This window comes from Zychaea mexicana (genome assembly GCF_025766255.1).
Source record: "Zychaea mexicana strain RSA 1403 chromosome Unknown BDB00scaffold_8, whole genome shotgun sequence".
NCBI classification, from domain to species: Eukaryota; Fungi; Mucoromycota; class Mucoromycetes; order Mucorales; family Lichtheimiaceae; genus Zychaea; species Zychaea mexicana.
Window position 1 is genome coordinate 293060 of NW_026516671.1, and position 20920 is coordinate 313979.

Here is a 20920-nt window from a genome sequence, read left to right on the forward strand (position 1 = left end):
TGAATGTAAAGAACAACACACGCCACACCTGTATAGGTTTATCTCAAACTTACGATTTTAAGGAAGATGGTACCGCCTAATATATGAAAGTATCTTCTCTAACTTGGAATATTTTGTTGATAGCCCAGGTAAAAAAAAACTCACATGGAACAGAAGTATGTACTGATAAGCGGCGAAATGGTATTACTACTAAATGCTCTTCTTTTTCTTCGTGAACTATCTCACCCGAACTTGCAGTTACTATGATAATGCAGCATTGCTAGGTACATACCACATACAAAAGTAGAGAAGGTATATAACCCATTAGCGAAAAATTAGTTTTTAAATCTGATATCTCACGGGTCTATCGAAACAACGAATAATAATTTATTTCCCTCTGAAGTGGAATTCACCATCCCATCACGTTAACCGTCAGTGCGACAGTTGGTTATACTTTATACACTTACCAAGCTATATTTTGAACAATTGTAGATTCATATTCATATTTTTGCTTTGTTCATATTATTACTTTCCTCAGGTGCAACGAGGATTATTGACTGATGAGAGGCGCACTCGGTATGAGCTATTATCCAGAAAAAATCGTCGCTCTCTGTAACTACTACAGTCATAAATTAAAAACCACTGCTGAGGTCGTACTGATGGGAGCTTATATTGATTGATATCCTACTTACCATAGTTACGTACTACTACATCAAAACTTGAGCATCTAATAAAGGAGCTGTATAAATGTATATAACATCCCGTATCAACAACAAACCACTGCGCACCGTCGAATCAATCTAGTATCTTGGGATTCCATTCACCTGTCAGGGTATTGACGGTCAACAACTTATCAGCCAACGCACCACCAAAGCAACTGTGAAGGAATGGCTCCCTTGCGAAGACTCAGCGTCTACCAATATGGCATGGGTCTTTGGCCCGCGTTACGAACATATCGAGCTTTCATCCTCCCGGTTCTTGAACTCGGCCGCCATATCAGCCACCCAACTCAAAAAGGTACATCAAAGACAAAAGAACTGCGTCAAGACCTGGGCAATGTGACTTCATCATCATACCCACATCCCTCACTACACTCACAGCGTCTATAGACAGCTCTTCTCTCTCCTCCTTCTCACATCCTCACTCCACTCTTCCTTTCCTTTTTTTCCACTTCGTTCCTCTCCTCGTCAAACATCTTAATACGGTTTGACTTTTCCGTCTTCAGAAGGGGGTTTTTAGTTGAAGCACCACCCCTCTATCTTCTTATCTACTTTCTTTCTTAATCCCCGCACCGCAAGAAAGCGACAAAAATGTTTAAGCGTACCGTCATTGGCCTTCTAATAAATATAAACTTTAAATTACAAAAGTATATAATATGGTTCTTTAGATATGGGAGGTATACAGTGCCTGCTGCTATACAATTACTTTTATTTGAGATAATATATTACATTACAATTTTACACGAAAGTAGAGAATAAAAAGGTGGTTTTTTTTAAACAAGATTACAGTGATATGCGTATTATGTACGATTAGGGTTCGTATTCTTGTTCCTTCTTGTTTCCATCTTCCTTTTGCATGTATTCGTTTAACTGCTTCTCATTTCGGCCGATGGCGTCTTCCTCCACATCTTTCTGGTCTTGCTTGTGATGGCAGATATAGATAAGAATGCAGCAAACGAAAGCAGCGCAAGAAATACCGGTATACATCCAGGTAAGCTTAGGATCGACGGCAACAGAGACCAAGGCAAAGGCCAAGATGGAGGCAATGCAGTTGGCGAACAAGAAAAGAGCCATGACAATCGACTTCATGGATTGAGGAGCCTTTTTGTAAGCATACTCCATACCAGTAATCTAAATTATAGGATGTAAAGGAAGACAGATGATGATTAGTAAATTGATTACTTTAAACGATCAAAAGTAGGCTTGAGATAACCAATTGTACATATACTTACCGAGGCAAAAATTTCGGAAGTGGCGATAAAGAAGTAAGAGGGAATTTGGTAAGCAGCAGAGATCCAGTTGGGACCATCAGGGTGATCATAGTTGGGCGCCGTCCCGTAAATCTTGGATTGGATACCGGCAGTGTAACCCCTATTTAATAAGTAAAAAGAGGTTAACGATCACATATACCGCTAAGAAATAAGCGAGAAGACGAAACTTACATGGCAACTGCGGCAAAGAAGAAACCGATGGTAATACGCATAATAGGGCGCATGGGCATGTTAAAGTGACGGAGAAGAGGATAGATAATTCTATCCATCAATGGAATCAAAATGATAAGAGCAATGGGGTTGATGTTTTGCATAATATCATTGGGCACGCTGCCAGTCAACATGGTACTGGCCTGGGAAACAAGGTTGTTGGTCATTTGAGAGTAACAGAGCCAGTAGATTGGGTACCAGCAGAAGACGATGCAGGCTTTAAGAGTACGTCTCAGCTCGTCAACGAAGACATCATCATGGGTCACCTTTTCAGCAATATCGGGATGGGTTACAGCCAAGTTGGAAGGTTTGCATGCTTCAAGACCGCCCTTGACCTTGAATGAAGCAAGGTAAAAGAGTTTACCAGCTTCCACGAAGACAGAACCACGGGGTGGATTTTGGACATAGCGCTTGCGACCCAAAAGCACGACGGCAATACCAGGAATGAACATGAGAGTTGGCAACAAGAAAGCAGGCCAGAAGCCGACGTTTTTTTCCAATTCCGTGGTGGCAATGGCGGACAGTGAGCCAATGTTGATACCCCCTATAATTATACAGAAGTACTTTAGTCATCTTGGAATCGATTTTTTAGACATGCGTGGTGAAGATTAGCTCGCTTAAAAACATACAGTAGAACATGTTGAAAATCTTTTGGTATGTTGCTTGAGGAGTGACGATGACACGATTGCCATTCTTCAAAGTTTTGACGTAGGGAGAGCGGCTACGGTATTGTTCGGCAACAAGGGGCGAGACATTGGCCTTGATACCACCGGTACCAAGACCAATGATGATGATTGCAACGATGTAGCCAGGGAAAGCACCTCCTGAATCGATGGATGTTGGGATGGAAGTACAGGTGAGGATAATGAGACCAACGAAGTAGATGCAACTGAAGTAAAGAATGGTTTTGTATTTGCCAAGATACTGGTCGGCAATGATGGCAGCGATAATCTGGTGCATAAAATGGGTGGTTAACATCTCAAAACGTTATCTTCTGTATAAGTACTATGTGAGAAGGAGAAGTCGAAAAAGCTACATACTGGAGTAATGTAACACCAGAACTGGAAGAAGGTCGTCAAGGCAGTAGCAGTTTGTTGACCCTTGCCCATGGCACCGGGCTGATCAGCAGGATCTGTTTACACAAGATGATGGGTTTTCGACCAAACTGTTTAGTATTTGAAGATATTACGATAAATAGGCATGCTGATAGAGAAGCAGTAGACACAGCAGCAGCAGATGCAACAACAACACTGGTAATTGTAACTTACATTCGCCGGGATCGGGATGCTGGATATAGTTCTGGAAAGGGCCACTCAAACCATAGTACGTAAAACGTTCGCAAAATTCGATCAAGATGACAAGATACGCAGATGCAGGGACATTGTCGGCAACTTCACGCAGGTTTTTCCAGTCTTCTTCTGTAGGTTCAGGGCCCGTTTCTTCGCTCTGCACCTGTTCGAAAGACTCGGAGACACTGAAATGGTCGAGTTGCTGCTCTTTGAGCTCGGCGGCAGGTCGCTCGACTTTCTCGTCCATCGGAGTGATTATGTATGTGTGGAGTAGATGGAAGAGAATTAAAAGGTTAGGGAAGATGCGGGAGGAAGAGAAGATGAGGAAGAGAGAGAGAGAGAGAGAGAGAGAGAGAGAGAGAGAGAGAGAGAGCGAGCTACAGCAAGTAAAAATATTTTTTTTCGGTTGCTTGCGCGCGCCAAACGTACAGTCTACACTGAGCGGTAACGGGATGGAAAGGGAACCAACTGAGTTATAACGGGACCATTTTTTTCCTTGATTGAATCGCTGCTTTTTGAAACACGGCATCATTACCGAGCGTCCGTTTTTCGTTATGAGGGAATATTACCACAACGGTTGCATTAGAAATGGATCTGGTAGCGTAGCAAAATTTGTTGCGCGCGAGAAAACATGTTTCCTGGGTTACTACCTTCAATATGCTTTTGTGTGCCAATGGCTTTCGGGCTGTCTGTCATCTCGGCATATGACCGAATTCAATTTAAATTCATCAAAAATGGTAATAAGCATTCATTCTGGTTGGTCCAGCGTGGGAAAACGATTTCAGCCGCCGATTTCTGACTCTCTTGTGGTTGTGCATATTACTATGTATTTTTTAGTACATCTCCAGAAAGTCTGTCTCCACGGCGGCAAAGTTTGCTGACCACATGATCAAAAACCGGAGATGTCATAAAGAAGTCGCATTTCATACGCGTATTCGTAAAGGTAGATTTCATGCTGAAATGTCAACACTAAAGCTTAATTTTAGACCGTGGTAAAATTGTTCCTAATGAGGATATGAGGGCTACGCCAAGAATGGATAATTTATACACGAGAACGGGAAATGTTTGTTTAGAAAACCCTTGATTTTGAACAAAACATTATCTTATCAGCAAGAGTTTCCTCCAATCAGCGTTTTGCGGGTTAATAGGGTCCGGGCTCAGAATTCTCAGTTGCTTAAATCCACCAATAAAGTGTTGGCAGCAGCTCGAAATATAGAAAAGGGCCGCCGACCCGCTTGATACTTTAACGCCATCCCGAAGGTGAAACTTATATATGATGATCTCCGAATGTTCAAGGGTGCTGTGTAGATAGTATGAAAGTATGTGCTAGACAATTTAGGCCCAATAAAAATTCGCGATTTATGGCGTTTGTGATCGATTGCGATTCTGCTCAGTACATATAGCGACAGTGTCAACTTTAAAAAAAAGATACAGGTGTACAGTAGCACGAAACGCATTGCGGATGCTGTTTGTACCATGTAATGACGTCGTATGGCCTGCAAAAACAGAAAATACCCAGCAACGCATTGGCTAAATCTATTGTGGAGCATTCTACTTTTCACAATCAACTAGAGCCGCCAACACAATTTATTATGGATGTCTAAATACTCGAGTAACTGATATGCCGGCGATATGGGAATAGCGTTAATACCAGTTTTCATATCCTGTACGTATCTGACTACGTGGCACTGTACTGGCTGCTATGTATTGGGTTTTAACATCACGTAATAAAAATTATCAGAGTACGCAGTGGAGATCGATTGGCGAGATTCTCAAAGTTATATGGAAAACAATGCTTTGCTGTTGATAAAAGGGTCTTCTTTGCTCTTCAAGAAGCCTACTGGGTTTTCCCTAATGGTTGGCGCTGGAAGTAAACCAAGTTGGCGCCAAAAGATGTGATATGAGGCTTCTTGTCATTTTCAACTTGGCGCTACCGCGTCTTGTGCAAGACGGGCCGTCGCCTTCAATTTGACGTGACCAGCATACCCTTTGGCACCTCAACTATTTTGACATGACGCGAGAAGTATTCAATCCAATTAGTATTGATATTTTGATCATAATAATAGAAAATTAAAATCCTTTTTTTTAAAAGATGACTGCAGTACTTCAGGCAGCCGTTACTTTCCTTAGATGTGTAATGATTGTATTTAAATGCACTATACGCACGCTAAATTATACGAAGACTCATCCGCTTATGTTCCTCCCTCATTATAAAGGATGGAATCAATGTATACAATAGCAAGAAGTATTAAACTAAGAAGAAGATTAAGATGTTTACGAGTATTATTGAAAAAGATAGTTGTTTTAACTTTTAACCCTCGCTGACTTCACACTAAACGAGGTAATACAATAATATATATAAACCATGCATTTTTTTCTACTTGGAATGTTGGTATGTCCCTCTCCGGCAGTCGCTAAGTGGGTTTTCAAGTCAGGGTTATCGGAGAGGAGGACTTGTGCGTTACAATCGTTAATGGCGCTGACATGTGGGAAATTATCTGCAACGATTTTAAATATTCTTGAGTTATTTTCTTATATAAATACTGTATCTTCATTAGTTATGGTAATATTCTATTTAGATTTATAAGTACTGTAGAAATAAAACGAAGTCGTCGATTTGGTTGTAAGGCCCGCTAGTCCAAAATAACAAGCACAACTTATCGGTGGTGGAGACAATTCAACATACTATTAAACAGACGAGTTCCTGAGCAAAGGATGTTATCTCTTCCTTTTTACATGTCGTGTTACCCCTTTACAATATATGGCTTCGAATTCTCTCTTGACAAAGTCTCGTGTGAGGAGAGAGTGATCGCTAGCGTTGGCTACCGGAGAGGCAGATACTTTTTTGAACAAGTACATGTGCTGTAGTAGCTTGACTCGGGATTCATGATCTTTAGTTTTATGTCATGTTTTCCTGATGTATCCAATGGCTGTGTGCCCGTTCTTCCGCGGACCTTCGAAATAGTACTAATAAGATGGTTTAGGCAAAAATGTAGCTACATGGTTAATAATAATTCCTTCTGCAGGTCAATCAGCATCAGGAAATAAACAAACTGATAAAGAATTAAATATTCGATATATATAGCGTTCCAATGTAGTCGCGTTTCAAGAGCAAACGCCGATCGCGTAGATGATGTTTTGTTGGGGCTGTCTCCAATACTCTCCTCTTCGCTGTAGTGGTCATTGAGTAGTTTTTTGATTTCAAGCACCACCGAGATAATTTAATAACGGTGTAATCGGTCAAGTAATTTTGTTTCCATAATAAAGCCAGAGCATCATGCAAAGATACGCTACAGCGATCGCCCGCGTTAAGATCACTCTTAGATGAGTTCAACCCTCAGTGGTATCAACCTTTTTGATGGGACCATTAAAAATAAGAAAGCATATAGTTTCTATATAAATCCCACGCTCTTTTGAACCGTCATTAGCTTCAATCTAAAGTCCCCTTTTACGGTTGATCTCAACGGGGGACCACTGTAGTTGGCTACATGAAATGCCTACCATGATGGTATTCATTTTCGTTGCGATGGTGTGCTGCTCTTCTTGGGGTACTAGAGAATGTAGAACAGATCAGAGCTGACGGTGCGCGTACAGATAAAGTTCGCTTTGTAGGGTTAGACCTGTAACAAATATAGATGTCCTCTAGGTTGTCGATTAACTTGGAATACTCGACAACGTTATATTATTGTATTACATACTCTGCAGAATAAAAGTCATAATTAACTTGTTCTCTCTTAAAAGTAGTCATGACAATGCGAACATGGATTATATGAGCCGCCTTTCGTATGGCAAGTCACGCCTCTTATTGACTCTGTCTTTTTTGTTTCGATGTATACCACCGCGGAATCCACACCAACTAATATGCTTAGTAAGGTCTAAGCAATCTGTATGTTTTCTCTGCAAAAGAATACAACGAGGCAAATGTCACCAATAGACGACAAATCGACACAGCACCGAGTTCTCGCTCAAATATAGCAATCTCTGGTAAGAGGGAAAAACTATAGACTATAACAGCTGCTGGCATGCTCTTGCCTTCAGGATGTTGGTTGCCTCAAAAGGAGTGATGTAGTATCACTAGCGATTTGCTTTTGTAACTTTTGATGGATGGTCGTCATTATTTTAAATCGAAGCATAATAACTTACTGTCTACTCTGCAGGGGGTTTTGGAAATAATTAGTTTTCTTTATTTCTGGCCACTGGGGTAAGTAAAGTATCTGGTACAAGTAATAGCACTCCAGTAATAGAGATTGAGTGATCGCTTGCTCGTATTGGAAGCATCAACTTTAGCTCATGATCTTTTTGCTTATCACGTACAACGCTAATTGATAAGAATCTTTCACTATCATATTTTCTTTCCGGTTTTTAAACCAGGAGACATGGCTTTGATTCTTCCATTTCAAACACTTAGCAAATGCTTGTAAGCTCAATGAATAGCTTCAAAGCGAATGAAAATGATGTATGCATTTTTACTGAACTAAACGGCTACGAACGTTCATTTCATTTTAATTTTCCATGTGCCTGGAGATACCGGGCATAACCATCTGACAGGCCTTTTTATGGATGGATCGGCGGCTAGGTAAGCCAACTCCGTACGTGCTTGAGCCATTTTTTTCTTATGCTTCTTCCGAGATCTCTCAATCGAAAACGCAAAGACAATAACAATGATGCTGCTCTTGCCACGGATAATCAACAGCAAAAACGTCGGATAAATGCTACCGTTGCTGGCAATCCCGACACTACCTCTCGATCTGAGGTTTCAAATGTGTCACTACCACCCCCATCACCGATTATTTCTACGTTTCACGATTCCCGTACATCGAATGACGACGACGACGAAGACGTGCCGATCAAGCAATATTCTTCGCAGCAGCGATTAGTAATCCCCAACAGCGACGAACCCAACTGCGTAATATGTGGCAAGTACGGCGAATATATCAACGACGATACTGACAATGATATATGCAGCCGCGAGTGCAAGCTCATCGACACGGATATGAACGGACCCTTACGAACACCCGTATCGCACAAGCATGAGCCACAGCCATCAACACTTGTTGCAGTGCATCAGTCTGCTTCAGTGGCTGAAAACGTGCATGCTAAATTGACCAACTATCAAGAGTCACCTAGCGTCGCAAATATGCCGCAGGATCAAATCAAGTCTATGCTCCAAGCACACGAAATCCACGTCAAAGGCAGCAGTATACCCCGACCTATTGTATCGTTTGATCAGTGTCGTCAAGCACTTGGCCAACGGCTTTTGGACAATTTGGATCGACAAGGTTGGTCAATGGCAACAAGTGTCCAACGACAAGCTGTTCCTGCTATGCTAGCAGGACGAGATGTGGTTGTCATATCTCCTGCAGGTTCAGGCAAAACATGCGCATTTGTCTTGCCCATTTTAGCGCATTGTCAATCACTCTCTGCCATGCACCGCCACAAACGACGCTCAGGTCCCTATGCGCTAATCCTTTCACCGACCCGCGATCTGTGTGCTCAGATCGAAAATACCATTAAACGCCTAGCCAAAGGAATCCGAAATATACGAACGGCGCTGCTTGTCGGTGGTGAGCCATGGCCGGACCAGTTGCACCGACTGCGCACAGGTGTACAAATCGTGGTTGGAACTCCAGGCCGGGTCTCGGATATGGCAGCCTATCATCCACACATGTTACGGGTATGGCGTGCACGGATGCTGATTTTGGATGAAGCGGACGTACTCTTTGCATCGGCCATGAGGAAGCAAGTGCGATTGATCTTAAACAAACTACCCGACAAGATTATCCGACAATTCGGCTACTTTTCGACCAGCATAAATCCCGAACAGTCCAAAATCGTCAAGCGAATGTTGCACCCCATTGAAATAAGCGTCGGGCAACCGGATGAAAAGGTGGAAAAGAAGGCAGTGCAGCAGCTCGCATCCGTCACAAATGTCAAACAAACAATCTTGTGGGTCGAGAATCCAAGCAAAACAAAACGTTTGCTGTCGATCCTTGACGACCCGAAATATTTCAGCGCGCCTGTGCTGGTATTTGCAGAAAGCAACTTGGCCGTGATGAATCTTGCACAAACGATTCACAAAAAGAAGAACTACAAACATTGGCGTGTGGTTGCCATGGATGCAGAAAAATCGCTCAAGGAAAGGGCTGCTATATTGGAAGGGATGAATATAGACCCGCCAGAATGGGATGTAGTTATATCGACGGATGTACTTGCTCGCGGAATTAATCTGCCAACGGTTAGTCTGGTGATCAACTACGATATGGCAAAAACAATACCAGATTATGTCCACCGGATAGCAAGAGCCGTGATACCTGAATCTCCAAACACAGCTATTGGCAGGAAAACAAGAAAGCATAGTCGCGGTTGGGCAATCACATTTATCAACAAGGTACAGTAACTTCTATCACTCTTTTTCTCCCTAGATTTGTTGCTCATAGTATACGAAATTCACTTTAGGACCATCAAAAGCTGTTTTCACAGCTCTACCAAGGGCTTTCCAACAAATCACCCGTGGATGTCACGCCACTACCATCTGAACTTAAAAAACAGCAATTGTAAAAGAACCATGAACGATGTTATATAATTTGGCTAATATGAGGCGAGGTGTGTGTGTGTGTGTGGGATGTGGGATGATATGTACAGTATTTGCAAACTAGTAATAAAACATGACAACTTGTATATAGAAATGCATTCTTTCTGGTATTCAGCATTAGTAATAATCAATAGTATCATTTCTTCGATTGATGTAATAACGCATACGAAAGCTTGCAATGAAAGAGGCATGCTTGCTCTTGTCGAAAATTCACGTCGCTAAGCATCTGCCCTGGTAGCTTTTTTACCATAGCCCCGTCGCGCTCAGTATCAAATATAGGTTGATATGTGAATTCCCGAGTCGGTCCATCTTGGCGGTAGAGTTTGAATTGAATAGCTATGTACACATATACGCAAACGAAGGGTATAGAACTAATTATTTAGCATGATTATACACGCAAAAATAGAAATCAACCTTTCTTCGATACTCTTGTACCCTAGCTATGACTTACTTCCATTGCTTCCACTCTGAACACAGTTATACACCTGGCCATTGTTTGTATCTTTTATATCCGTGACCAGCAACCCCGTCAAGTCTTCATACGTCTCAACGAGATGCTTGATACGTTGATCATCGTTCACGTATTTTGACATCCCTTGATCGTTTCTTTCGGATTCAAGACGTTCCACTATGTAAAAAGTTCGACTTTAGTTCCCCACACTTGATTACCCATAATGCAACTGCTGGTCATTCTTAAACAAAACAGCGTCATACCCTTTGCTTTTAATATGTCAATTTCTTTCGTCGATTGCTCTTTTTCGGTATCCCATGCTTGTTGGATTCGCTGCTGTTGTAGAGTGACATCGTTCTTGAAGTCACGAATTTCCTTTTCTCTCTCATGATATACCCTCTCTTTCTCTTGCAGGACACTTTCCATTTCTTGAAGCTTGTTTTCCTTGTCATCAAGCGATCTTTGTAAATGCTGAACCCTATTGTCTGCTTCTGAATATTCGAACAAATGTGAAATGATATCAGTTACGAATTACCCTCATTTCCTTACTCTTCTTTTCTATATAGTGGTTACCTTGGAGCTGCCGATTCGCTGTTTCTTTGAGACGTAAAATATTTTCCTCAGCTTGGGTATATCGCAGATTCACCAGCTCGTCATATTTTCGTTGTAATTGTTCCAGCTATATATAACACGACGTTAAGTCAACCATTAGCATCCGCCTCCAGAGCAGACAGAGTGAAAACATCAATCTATGAAATATCAAAGGTACAAATCAAAATCTACCTGTTGTCGTAGATCAAATTGTGCAGGAGGTGCAGCAGCCGTATATGTTGGTGCTTGAGAAACGCGTCGACGAGTTTTTGGTCTTTCATACGGCTCTTCTCGCACATCGTCAATATATTCTTCATCAATAACACGACTTTTTGGATGTCGTCGTTGGCTTGGTGCTGTCGGATAGCCATACAAGAGATCGTCCTCTTCTACTTCAACTTCATCCATCTCGCTGAAATATTGCGTTCGTGTTTGTGGTGCCTGAATGCGATGCTGTCGATTGTCCGCTATGTCTCGATGAGGAGTGGTCGCCGGTTGAGAGTACTGAGATCGGGATGGGCCATTCTCGCGTTCAGAAAAGTAGTTGTAGTCATCAACTACTGTTACTGCTGCTGGCACTGTTCATTGAATTTCGCAATTTGTTTAATATCATGCATTTGGAGTTTGCCCTACATTTAAACGAACTCACCGGCATGTTCAGGCGATTTTATTCGTTTGTTTTGTTGTGATGTTGCTGGGATTAGCCCTAAAAAAAGTAAAATGTTTGACACAGTCAATCGCTTATTATTCAGGTCCAAACGTACGGCCAAGCACTTATTCCTGATCAGGTCGCCTTACGATTAAAGGCAGGAAAAAAGTCGTTGTCTTCCTTGTCGGTATGTTGCTTCATAGCCTGTTGAAGTGCTCGTCCCTAAATGAAGTTGAGAGCTTACATGAGTTTCTAAATTATATTTTTTCATGCATTGGAGACGAGAGAAGAAGAGAAACAATACCCTATGCATCGTGAAAAGTGAGGAAAAAGAAGTTCCTTTTAGTGTAGGCTTATAACGAAAACGGCAAACACGCGACTGAGCGGGCTTTACTACAGGATTTTCCATTGTCCTCGCATCGATAATCATAATTATAGCTGGGAATGAAAGAAGCACGTAACGTGTTAAAGGCATGAAAGGATGGTTATGTGAGATGGATCAAGTGCTCGAAGTTATTTTTTGATAATCTCTAAAAAAATTGCTGTGGTTATCTGTTATACTTTTTTTTTACTTTATTCATGGAATTAAGTACAGGAGCGCAATATCCCTCGCAGCTAACGGAAAGCAAAATCGCTGGCGCAAAACGCAAATTTGCTTCCCAAGCAGCGCAAAATCTTCTATATACATTGTTATTGACGTACAAGCGGTTCTACTTGACGCATAAAATCTGGAAATCCTGTGGTAGCATTTATACGACCGGCATAATAGCAAATTAACAGTTACTACACGATTACACACTATCTCGTAAAGTGTGCGATGGTGTAGTTCACAGTCATACACGAGCTGTTGTAGTAGTGTACGTTTTGCTTGTATCGTATTTTGATGGTACCTAACTTTTTTATCATGTCCGGATAATACAAAACTACGTATTTCAAAGCTTCGTTTCCCCAAGACTGGAACAGAGTGCTACAGCATTTGACCCTACTCTCGATTGCTTCGTCAATCTCGACCTTAACACTGGCTGGGCAATGAAAAATGTCAATAGCAATTTTTGAACGCGAAATGGAAGATCATCTTTTCGACAAGACTTTGTCATACACATATAACCTGACGAACGAAAGAAGGATTCCGCACAGATGCATCGAATCAATTGCGCAACTTCGTTTACCAATCGGTCACCCAGCTTTATCACGGACGCCGACCTTACAAACGAGGAGGACCAATGTACGATGTTACCAATTTTGTTGCTGATTTCCTGAAACAGACAGCACAGCATTTTTGTGATTTGTTCACTTTTCCATTACGCTCGGTACAATATGTGCTTTTTATGATAGAGCACTGTTGGTTCATTGAAACAAAGCCAACGAGTATGCCTTGTTTAATAGCGATTGTCCCAAATAAGGTTGACAAGTACGCTCTATCAACATCGTCGAAACGATGTAAGAGGCGGTCATGGACATGATTGGGAAGCCCAAATCGAGAACCATGGTTTCTAATGCGAGAAAACAGCCTTGCAGTATGGAGTTCCACGCAATAAAATCCCATTCATTTGTATCGTTGATAAATTGAGTTGCGTACCAAGCCGAGCTGATAACATGATATTCCCATATATGATTCAGCTGTATTTTCTGCAGTATCAATTGCTTGCCAAGATACACTCGCCAGTTGGTAACGGACCCCACTTCAAAACAACAGCAAGTCTGGACAATTTGCCACGTCTCGGAATCCGTATTATCAAAGAAGATGGAAAGTCAATTCGAATACCATTTCTCTTTAATTTAAACCCTCTTATTGCGGTGTATAGGAAAAAAATAACTTACTACAAAAAATATAACACTAAATATTATTATGATTCATATGCATGCCAAACACATGTCTATACACGATGTAGATACAGAGATACATGATAAACAGGCGGATGCAGTGTATGTGAGTTGCATAACTGCTTAGTACACGATCAATGACTGCGCACGGACGTTTGACAGTGTAATCGTTTAGTAACTGCTACTGATTAGACGGCAGAAGGAAAAGCGGACGAGAGATATACTGCAAGCTAGATTCATCTTGGCGCTTGCGGCGCTCTGTGGGCTCTGTAACGTTTTTTGTCGCATACAAAGCATTCAACAGCCGGATTAAAAATCACAATGGCGGCACAAACAATAAGTTACAACAGAGACTTGGCAGCGCAGAAGCAGATACGGTGCAGATTACAAATGATTATCGAAGTAGCAAAACATGCCCAACATGTCACCATCCGATGAAACTGCACAAGTATCGTATCGATGAAAAGCTCAAGATGGCAAACGGTGCGCTTCGGTGCATCAACGGCAATTGTCTGCATCATCGAAAAAGCACGTTTGGACGTGATGAAGCGGCGGGTTACAATATATCGATTATTGGTGTATCCAAAGCAATATCGTCCGACAACAAGCCACTGCCCATCTTCTCGCCATCAAAACACCGATCTTTCCAAGTCGCTTCCCATATGAAGCAGTACCTGACGTGACTCTAGTTCGCCGAGCTCATTAGTCTGCAGCGCGATGCTGGATAAAAAATAACGAACGCTCGTATTTTTTCATTATCAGTTTTTTATAAAGAGATTGGAATACCCGCGTCAGGAATTAGAGATGGTTAATTTGAACAAGCGCTGTTAAGCTGCATTTGATAGCTGAAACTATGTCGTATGACAACCTAACTTACAAAATGGAAGATGCAAGTTCATGTTGTCCTACCTATTTTTATGTTTGTAACTAGGATCATACATAGCACTGTGCATACCCAAATTACTGCTGGCGTGTTCTGTGACCACAATTGCGGCAGCACAAAAGCTGATGATGTATGCTTTAGGGGGATGCAGCACTGACATTACATTCTAGACTAATTCGGGTGTCTAATGGGCAGTACTTTTGCTGAGCCACTTGATACATGGCAGAAAATATTAGACCTGAAGTCAAGCACAAGACCTTGAAGGAAAAATAAATGCTGCCTAAATGCATGCAATGTGTTGCACGTATGTGGTCATCTTGTGGAGGGATTCCAGTGACACTGAAACAAACTTACATTTACAAAGCCAAGGAGAGAACGCAACCAAGCTAAGTCGGGAAGATAAAGTGGTACAGATAGTAACAAACAACAGCAGTTAGTAGGATTAGTAGACACTATATTGAAATAAAAGAGGTGAACCTAATGTTTTTGCTTTTGTCAATACTTTTACTGAAATTCTGATTCAGTATGTAATAGTTTTCCTTTTCCTAGTTTAATGTCGTAAAGTATACTCCATCTTCACTGTCGTACTTTTCAATGTATGCCTCTTCAAATGCTACTATATACATATATATATATCGGCCGTATAATGGTGGATATTGGGCTGGTTATTCCATAAATATCAGCAGCTTGTGGCCCAGCAGCAGCAAACTTGTAGATTGACCTTCTTAGTTTCTTTCTTTACTACATAAATACAACAACCAATAAGAGGATCAATGAATCGTAAATAACGGAAGCAGACAAGTTCATTCCCTTCAACATACAGTGTGATTTGTTGTATGAAACAGTTGAATGGACCAGTCTAAACTCACATCATCGATTACGTTTGACAGAAAGAAGAATGCGAATCAGCCATAATGTCAACAAGAAGCTGTGGGGATACTGGGCGAATGGTTCTAATCATCCGGATCCACAAATGTACTACACAGTATGAGAAGAAAACTCAACACATGTGAAACGGATCAAAAACACTAACATTTCTGATTTTTGTAGATTATCTTGTCTATTTCGCACGCCCTTTTTTTCCAAAGGAAGTCAGAGAACAACAAAAACGTAAAAGAAAAAGTCATCCAGTCAAACTAAGATCATTCCACTATATCCCTACCAACCAGCTGCCCAACCTGCTGCCCAACCTGCTTTTCCTTTTGTTGGATGAGAGAGGGGTAGGCTGATACGCATACGTAAGCGGTACTCATTGTTGTTTTCCCCTTCTGATTCATGAAACACCCACGGTACAAAAAGGTGGAGGATGACTTGAAGGACCACACTTACGGACGACGGGGTGAGATGATGATAGCTCCCACGATAAATGAGTATTTTCTACCAATATTGATACTGCTCATCCGTGCGAAACTTATAAGCACTTGTATTGGCTACCTCTTGTCCATGTTGTCTGTCTCTACTGGTAACACATCGTTATGGATCCCCGTTTTGCTCTTTGGGAGAAGCCAAATGAGATGCCCACTGTCAACAATGATTTAGGCAATTTCGCTATCTTTTCACAGACCGATGGCTAGCTACTGATCGTGTAACAAGACTTTATTCTTTTCCCTCCATTTACCGAGGATAGCAAAAAGACACACAAAAAAAGTGAGCGAGGAAAGATAAGAAGCTTATGATACGGACAGGTTCTAAAAATGGCTTTTTAAATATGCAGCACCGATACCTTATTATTCGAACCTTTGAATGCAATCATAAGGTTTTGTGATTTATCAAGCTACTTTGCGCTGCTTCAGCGATGATAGTCGTAAAGATAACGTCGCCATTCAAATCCGTAGAAAAAGTGGCTACAAAAGATCTGAAGCTTCTATTGATTTGGAAGCAGCTTCTGAAAGATAGAAAGCGGCAAAAAAATGAAAAAAGGTACGACTTGCGCGTATCTCGTTATTGCCGTTCTGCTTCAGCCAATAAGATACAGTTTGCATGTGTATGGTCAGTATTTGTTTATGTCTGTTTTTATATGTAATCACCCGAGCATTGGGGAAAGCAACAGCTAGAGAATGATAGACTTATTTTGTGCCGTATCCTTTTCATTGTCACAAAGCAAAAAGGGTTCAGGGTGCTGTTAAACATGCACGGTCTGTGCGACAATAAGGTTCAGTATACGCACACTTTTGATTAATATCATTATCCAAAAGACGAAGGGGTAGTAGGGTGGGCTGAACAAGATGTTATAACAAAGTATTTCGATTTTCTTCAGTAAGCTTTGTTGAAGCAAAGGACGGTGCTGGTGGGCATAGTGCTGCAGCAAAGAACAAAAACAAAACGTTCTACAGGATAGTTTCTCGGGAAGGTCATTTGCTCTTATGGTATCTGTCGCCCACTTATCTCTGTCGCAACAAAAGCGTCTATACTTGGGTTCTCTGTCCCTCTCGTGATTTCTCAGAAGCAAACGAAGCACAAACCTTCGATTTTGTGCTACGCCAGACCATACGTCTTGCAGGCGAAAACTCACTTGTGGTCCTTGGCAACTTTACAAATACGGAAAGATGTGTCCAAACGACACAAAAAAGAAAACTTCAGAGCGTCGATGGTGGTCTCCCTTCCCCCACCCCCACCCCCAAACTTAGTAAAGAGACAGATGGGCCAACCGACTACAGCAGCAGTCAGATTATGTATTATCGTCTTTAATTTGTTCGGCTTCTTTTGTTGAATGTCAAATTTGTTTGGCATGATCCAAGAGTCATTATACATTTTGATTGATTTCAACTTTCTTGTTTTTTATTTACCATTTGAAGTAGAATGGGGATAAAACTAAATTAAAACATTTTGACCGTTAAAGAGAAGAAAACAATGCATGCTGGACCCAGATGTGCGTAAATGGTATTATGTTGCTCTAAATATACTAAATCCTCCTCCATTCTGCCTATGAACTGAGCAGTGCAGGTTATTCGGCAAGCAAGCCGTTCGTGATCCGTATCGCCATCACACACTGAGTGGCTGTCTCTACCACAAGTATGTATGAATTCATGGGGCTCATCCTTTGGATGTTTTTTACATGGCAGTTTGTACTTCATACCTCATTTAAAAACGAAACTACCCAATGAAACAGCTTGTCTTGGGCCCCCAGCCCTCATTAGTTTCTAATGGCACATTAAGAAAAGCACTCACACCCTGACGTGCTACCTACCACAGTGTTTTGGGATAAAGTTTCCCTATTTAATCGAATCAAAGAACCCTTATGCTTCCCATCATATTTAATGTCATATGAGGTACTTTGTCAGACAGAAGAATATGTTATCAAACATCCAAAAGGATAAAAAAGATCCCCAATCAAGCAGCAAAGTTTATCCTTTATCCGTTTTACTTTTATTATGCTGCTTGTTGCCAAGTGGAAATACTACTACTGTGATGGGCGTGATATGGAATAAAACGAGATTCTCAAAGGGCGGGAAGGTAAAATACATCAAGTAAAGGAACGAGGTTACCCTCCTCCTCACATGATAGCGAATCGACCTCTAATCAACTCGTGCCACCCCAATCTTCCTTTTTGAGCTGAAATGTGCGCATGACAGTAAAGAAGAGCTACGAAATACCTATTATGGAACAGGATTGTCAAGAAAAATTGCAAATGATAAAACACTCCTTATCTCGCCAAATAGAAGCATCGGAACGGGCGCACAGAAAAGAATAGCTGGTATTTGATCCGAAAAAGAACTAGAGCATGCAGTAGACCCATATATTGGTGTTGCGTCTACTCTCTCGTGTGTGCCAACTCAATGAGCTGTTGTGTGTGAATTGGAATCGCGTCCCAAGCTTTTGTAAATACGGTATAATAACTTATCGTGTGGCAAAGTTTATATTACGCCCATACTGGTTGTGCGTGATGCATGCATGGGCCGTGCAACCTTGAGAACTTCCCAATGATAGCGTCTGCCACTAGTACTTGTATTCTCTGAGGTGTCTCAAGCCTTGTACAAGAAACCTCAACCCTACTATTCGCTATTATAATACCACTACTTTAACTATTCTCTACTATGACATGGTGATGATGGGCAGATAAAAGCTTGCTTTCTAGCCAGATCAGAAAATAATCTCACGCTCTCTTTTTCTTTCTCTTCACATCTCTTCTTCTTCTTTCCTCACAAACCATGGAAGATAAGACCTACGAGGGTCCTCATGACGCCGGCGTGCATATCGAGGAAGGTGGAAGGCAACAAGGTGACGGCTTCTTTAGCAGCATACAAGCACGCTATGCCAAAGTTGATCCAGCAAGCTATCTGCGTCGTCCTGACGAAACAGGTTTCCAATACTGGGGTCGTCGTCTCGGCTCCTTGAAGCCTGTTGAGCTTTTGCTTGCTGAATATGCAAATACCGAACTGCGACAGTACTTGAACGCGTGGCAGCTTGTCTTCATTGGTATTGGTGCTATTATTGGAACTGGTAAGTTGTACTGCAGCATCCTATTAGTATTGTAGTCGCTGTCGATTCCAGTTCTTCATTAAACCATGAGAGACGCCATGGAAATCAGCTGTGCGGCAAGAGATGATATACAGAAGAAAAGCATGCTCTATGTTGATGATATTAACTCACTATTTTCCACCCATAGGTATCTTTGTACTGTCCGGTCAAGCCGCCGCACAAAATGCTGGTCCTGCCGTTACTGTTTCATTTATTGTAGCTGCCTTCGCTTCAGGTATGTAAACGCTTACGAGTCCTCAAGGACGGGCTCATATCTACCACTACAGCACGGTATATTAACACACTACGTACTTGTAAAAGCCTTTGCTGCACTGAGTTACTCTGAGCTGGCCTCTATGATTCCAGTATCTGGTTCGGCTTATACTTACGCATACGCAACCATGGGCGAGGTAACTTACCTAAACAAATAACGAAAACTTGTATTCCTCTTTGTGCAAATACTAAGCTAAAGACAATTGTCCTATTAGTTTGTTGGTTGGACCCTTGGCTGGGATCTGGTTCTCGAGTATATGGTCGGAGCTGCTACTGGTAAAGTAATCCACATCAGCTACTCTTTCTTTAACGAGCAAAAGAAGCTTTATCAGTATATTCTCTTCATGTGCAACGTCAAGTTACTATCGCTATATTACTTACCACATTGATCCTCACCACTCTTTTATTATTTCTGTAACAATAATAGTTGGTGTCGGCTGGTCCGGTTACTTTAAAAAATTCTTTGAAATATTCGACATTCACTTTGCTAACAGCTGGACCGAACCTACCGTCATTTGGGAAGAGAACCCTGCTCGTATCTACTATGCTGAAGGCCATGCTTTTAATGTCCCTGGTTTCGTTGTCATCATGCTTGTAACCATTGTCCTTTGCGTTGGGTATGTCTCTCATTTTAGAGTCTGTAAAGACATCATTTTTGCTAACACACTTGTTTTCACTTTGCAGTATTCAACAAGCCTCATGGGTCAATACCGTCATTGTCATTATCAAGCTTGTTGTCGTTGTTATGTTTATCTTTGCTCTCTGCGGTTTTGTTGACGAAACAAACTACGATCCTTATGTGCCACCAAACACTTCAGGCGACTGGCATTTCTTTGGTGCTCCTGGTATATTTGCGGCTGCAACAACTGTCTTTTTCGCATACATTGGTTTTGACTCTGTCACCACCGCTGCTATGGAATCCAAGAACCCCAAGCGTGATTTGCCTATCGGTATTATTGGTTCCCTTATCGTCACTACTGTCCTTTACATTGGTTTCTGTACTGTCATGACCGGTGCTGCTCATTATACTGAGCTCAACACCGCTACTCCTGTCATTACCGCCATTGAATTCGTCGAACTCCGTACCGAACGTAGCTGGTTGTGGCTCAAGATCATTACTATTCTTGGTGCCTTGGCTGGTTTGAGCTCCGTGTTGCTGATCACTATGCTTGCACAAACCCGTGTGTTCTACTCTATGGCCAAGGACGGTCTGCTTCCCGCAGTATTCGCCAAGGTCCACCCCCGTTTCAAGACGCCCTACCTGGCCACTATCCTTGTCGGTACCATTACTGCCTTATTGTCTGCTATCTTGCCCGTCGACTTGCTCGGCAACATGACCTCTGTCGGCACGCTTCTGGCTTTCTTCATTGTCCACGCTGGTGTGATTGTGTTGCGTTTCACGCGTCCTGACGTTGAGCGTTGGTTCAAGATTCCTGGTGGCAAATACTTCTTTATCGTTTTCCCAGGGCTTGGTATGGTCATTTGCGTACTCTTGATTGCCGTCGCCGAAGTCTCCACCATTTGGCGTTTGTTTGTCTGGATGGGTGTTGGCTGGATCGTCTACTTTGCATATGGTATCCGCAAGTCCAAGTTGCATCGCGATCCTATCGGTCGCTTTGCTGAGGTCAATGCCCATCCTGAGCAGTCCAAGGAAGAAGTCTATCCTGTCCAGGATTACGACTACCAGGACCGAAGCTAAACATTCTTCCAAAACTAACTCTTTCTCCTTCC

At 41.9% G+C, this 20920-nt stretch overlaps 6 protein-coding genes across 6 annotated transcripts; 4 read left to right on the top strand and 2 right to left on the bottom strand.

Moving 5' to 3' along the window:
• Positions 1–1508: 1508 nt before the first annotated feature.
• BDB00DRAFT_756191 (POT family-domain-containing protein) lies at positions 1509–3715 on the bottom strand (the record flags this gene model as incomplete). The annotated part of the gene is made up of 6 exons (XM_053118889.1): positions 1509–1829; positions 1931–2069; positions 2141–2723; positions 2809–3130; positions 3220–3311; positions 3448–3715. 6 exons carry the CDS (start codon positions 3713–3715, stop codon positions 1509–1511), a joined length of 1725 nt encoding a protein of 574 aa, XP_052983908.1.
• A 4004-nt stretch (positions 3716–7719) lies between these two features.
• BDB00DRAFT_585009 (P-loop containing nucleoside triphosphate hydrolase protein) lies at positions 7720–10041 on the top strand. Its single transcript, XM_053117946.1, has 2 exons — positions 7720–9856; positions 9937–10041. The coding sequence occupies exons 1-2, from the start codon at positions 8084–8086 to the stop codon at positions 10024–10026; spliced, it is 1863 nt and encodes a 620-aa protein (XP_052983909.1). The 5' UTR covers positions 7720–8083; the 3' UTR covers positions 10027–10041.
• A 98-nt stretch (positions 10042–10139) lies between these two features.
• On the bottom strand, positions 10140–12049 carry BDB00DRAFT_803480 (chromosome segregation protein Csm1/Pcs1-domain-containing protein). Its single transcript, XM_053122021.1, has 7 exons — positions 11901–12049; positions 11752–11808; positions 11295–11680; positions 11085–11190; positions 10775–11002; positions 10512–10688; positions 10140–10396 (listed from the first exon to the last, which is right to left on the bottom strand). The coding sequence occupies exons 1-7, from the start codon at positions 11950–11952 to the stop codon at positions 10197–10199; spliced, it is 1206 nt and encodes a 401-aa protein (XP_052983910.1). The 5' UTR covers positions 11953–12049; the 3' UTR covers positions 10140–10196.
• An 839-nt stretch (positions 12050–12888) lies between these two features.
• BDB00DRAFT_868245 (uncharacterized protein) lies at positions 12889–14258 on the top strand (the record flags this gene model as incomplete). Its single annotated transcript, XM_053126447.1, has 2 exons — positions 12889–12976; positions 13870–14258. 2 exons carry the CDS (start codon positions 12889–12891, stop codon positions 14256–14258), a joined length of 477 nt encoding a protein of 158 aa, XP_052983911.1.
• A 2110-nt stretch (positions 14259–16368) lies between these two features.
• BDB00DRAFT_784574 (uncharacterized protein) lies at positions 16369–17146 on the top strand (the record flags this gene model as incomplete). Its single annotated transcript, XM_053120471.1, has 2 exons — positions 16369–16378; positions 16698–17146. 2 exons carry the CDS (start codon positions 16369–16371, stop codon positions 17144–17146), a joined length of 459 nt encoding a protein of 152 aa, XP_052983912.1.
• Positions 17147–18606: 1460 nt separating this feature from the next.
• BDB00DRAFT_868246 (amino acid permease-domain-containing protein) lies at positions 18607–20888 on the top strand (the record flags this gene model as incomplete). The annotated part of the gene is made up of 6 exons (XM_053126448.1): positions 18607–18898; positions 19065–19151; positions 19238–19326; positions 19405–19465; positions 19617–19806; positions 19874–20888. The coding sequence occupies 6 exons, from the start codon at positions 18607–18609 to the stop codon at positions 20886–20888; spliced, it is 1734 nt and encodes a 577-aa protein (XP_052983913.1).
• Between the last annotated feature and the right edge of the window lie 32 nt (positions 20889–20920).

Excerpts from the sequence above, each read along its gene's own strand:
- BDB00DRAFT_585009 (XM_053117946.1), top strand. The coding sequence starts at position 8,084 with ATGCTTCTTCCGAGATCTCTCAATCGAAAACGCAAAGACAATAACAAT. Across the intron at positions 9,857-9,936 it reads CAATCACATTTATCAACAAG|CTGTTTTCACAGCTCTACCA; the intron begins GTACAGTAACTT and ends GACCATCAAAAG.
- BDB00DRAFT_803480 (XM_053122021.1), bottom strand. The coding sequence starts at position 11,952 with ATGAAGCAACATACCGACAAGGAAGACAACGACTTTTTTCCTGCCTTT. Across the intron at positions 11,681-11,751 it reads AAAATCGCCTGAACATGCCG|TGCCAGCAGCAGTAACAGTA; the intron begins GTGAGTTCGTTT and ends TTCAATGAACAG. Across the intron at positions 11,003-11,084 it reads AGCGAATCGGCAGCTCCAAG|AAGCAGACAATAGGGTTCAG; the intron begins GTAACCACTATA and ends TCGAATATTCAG.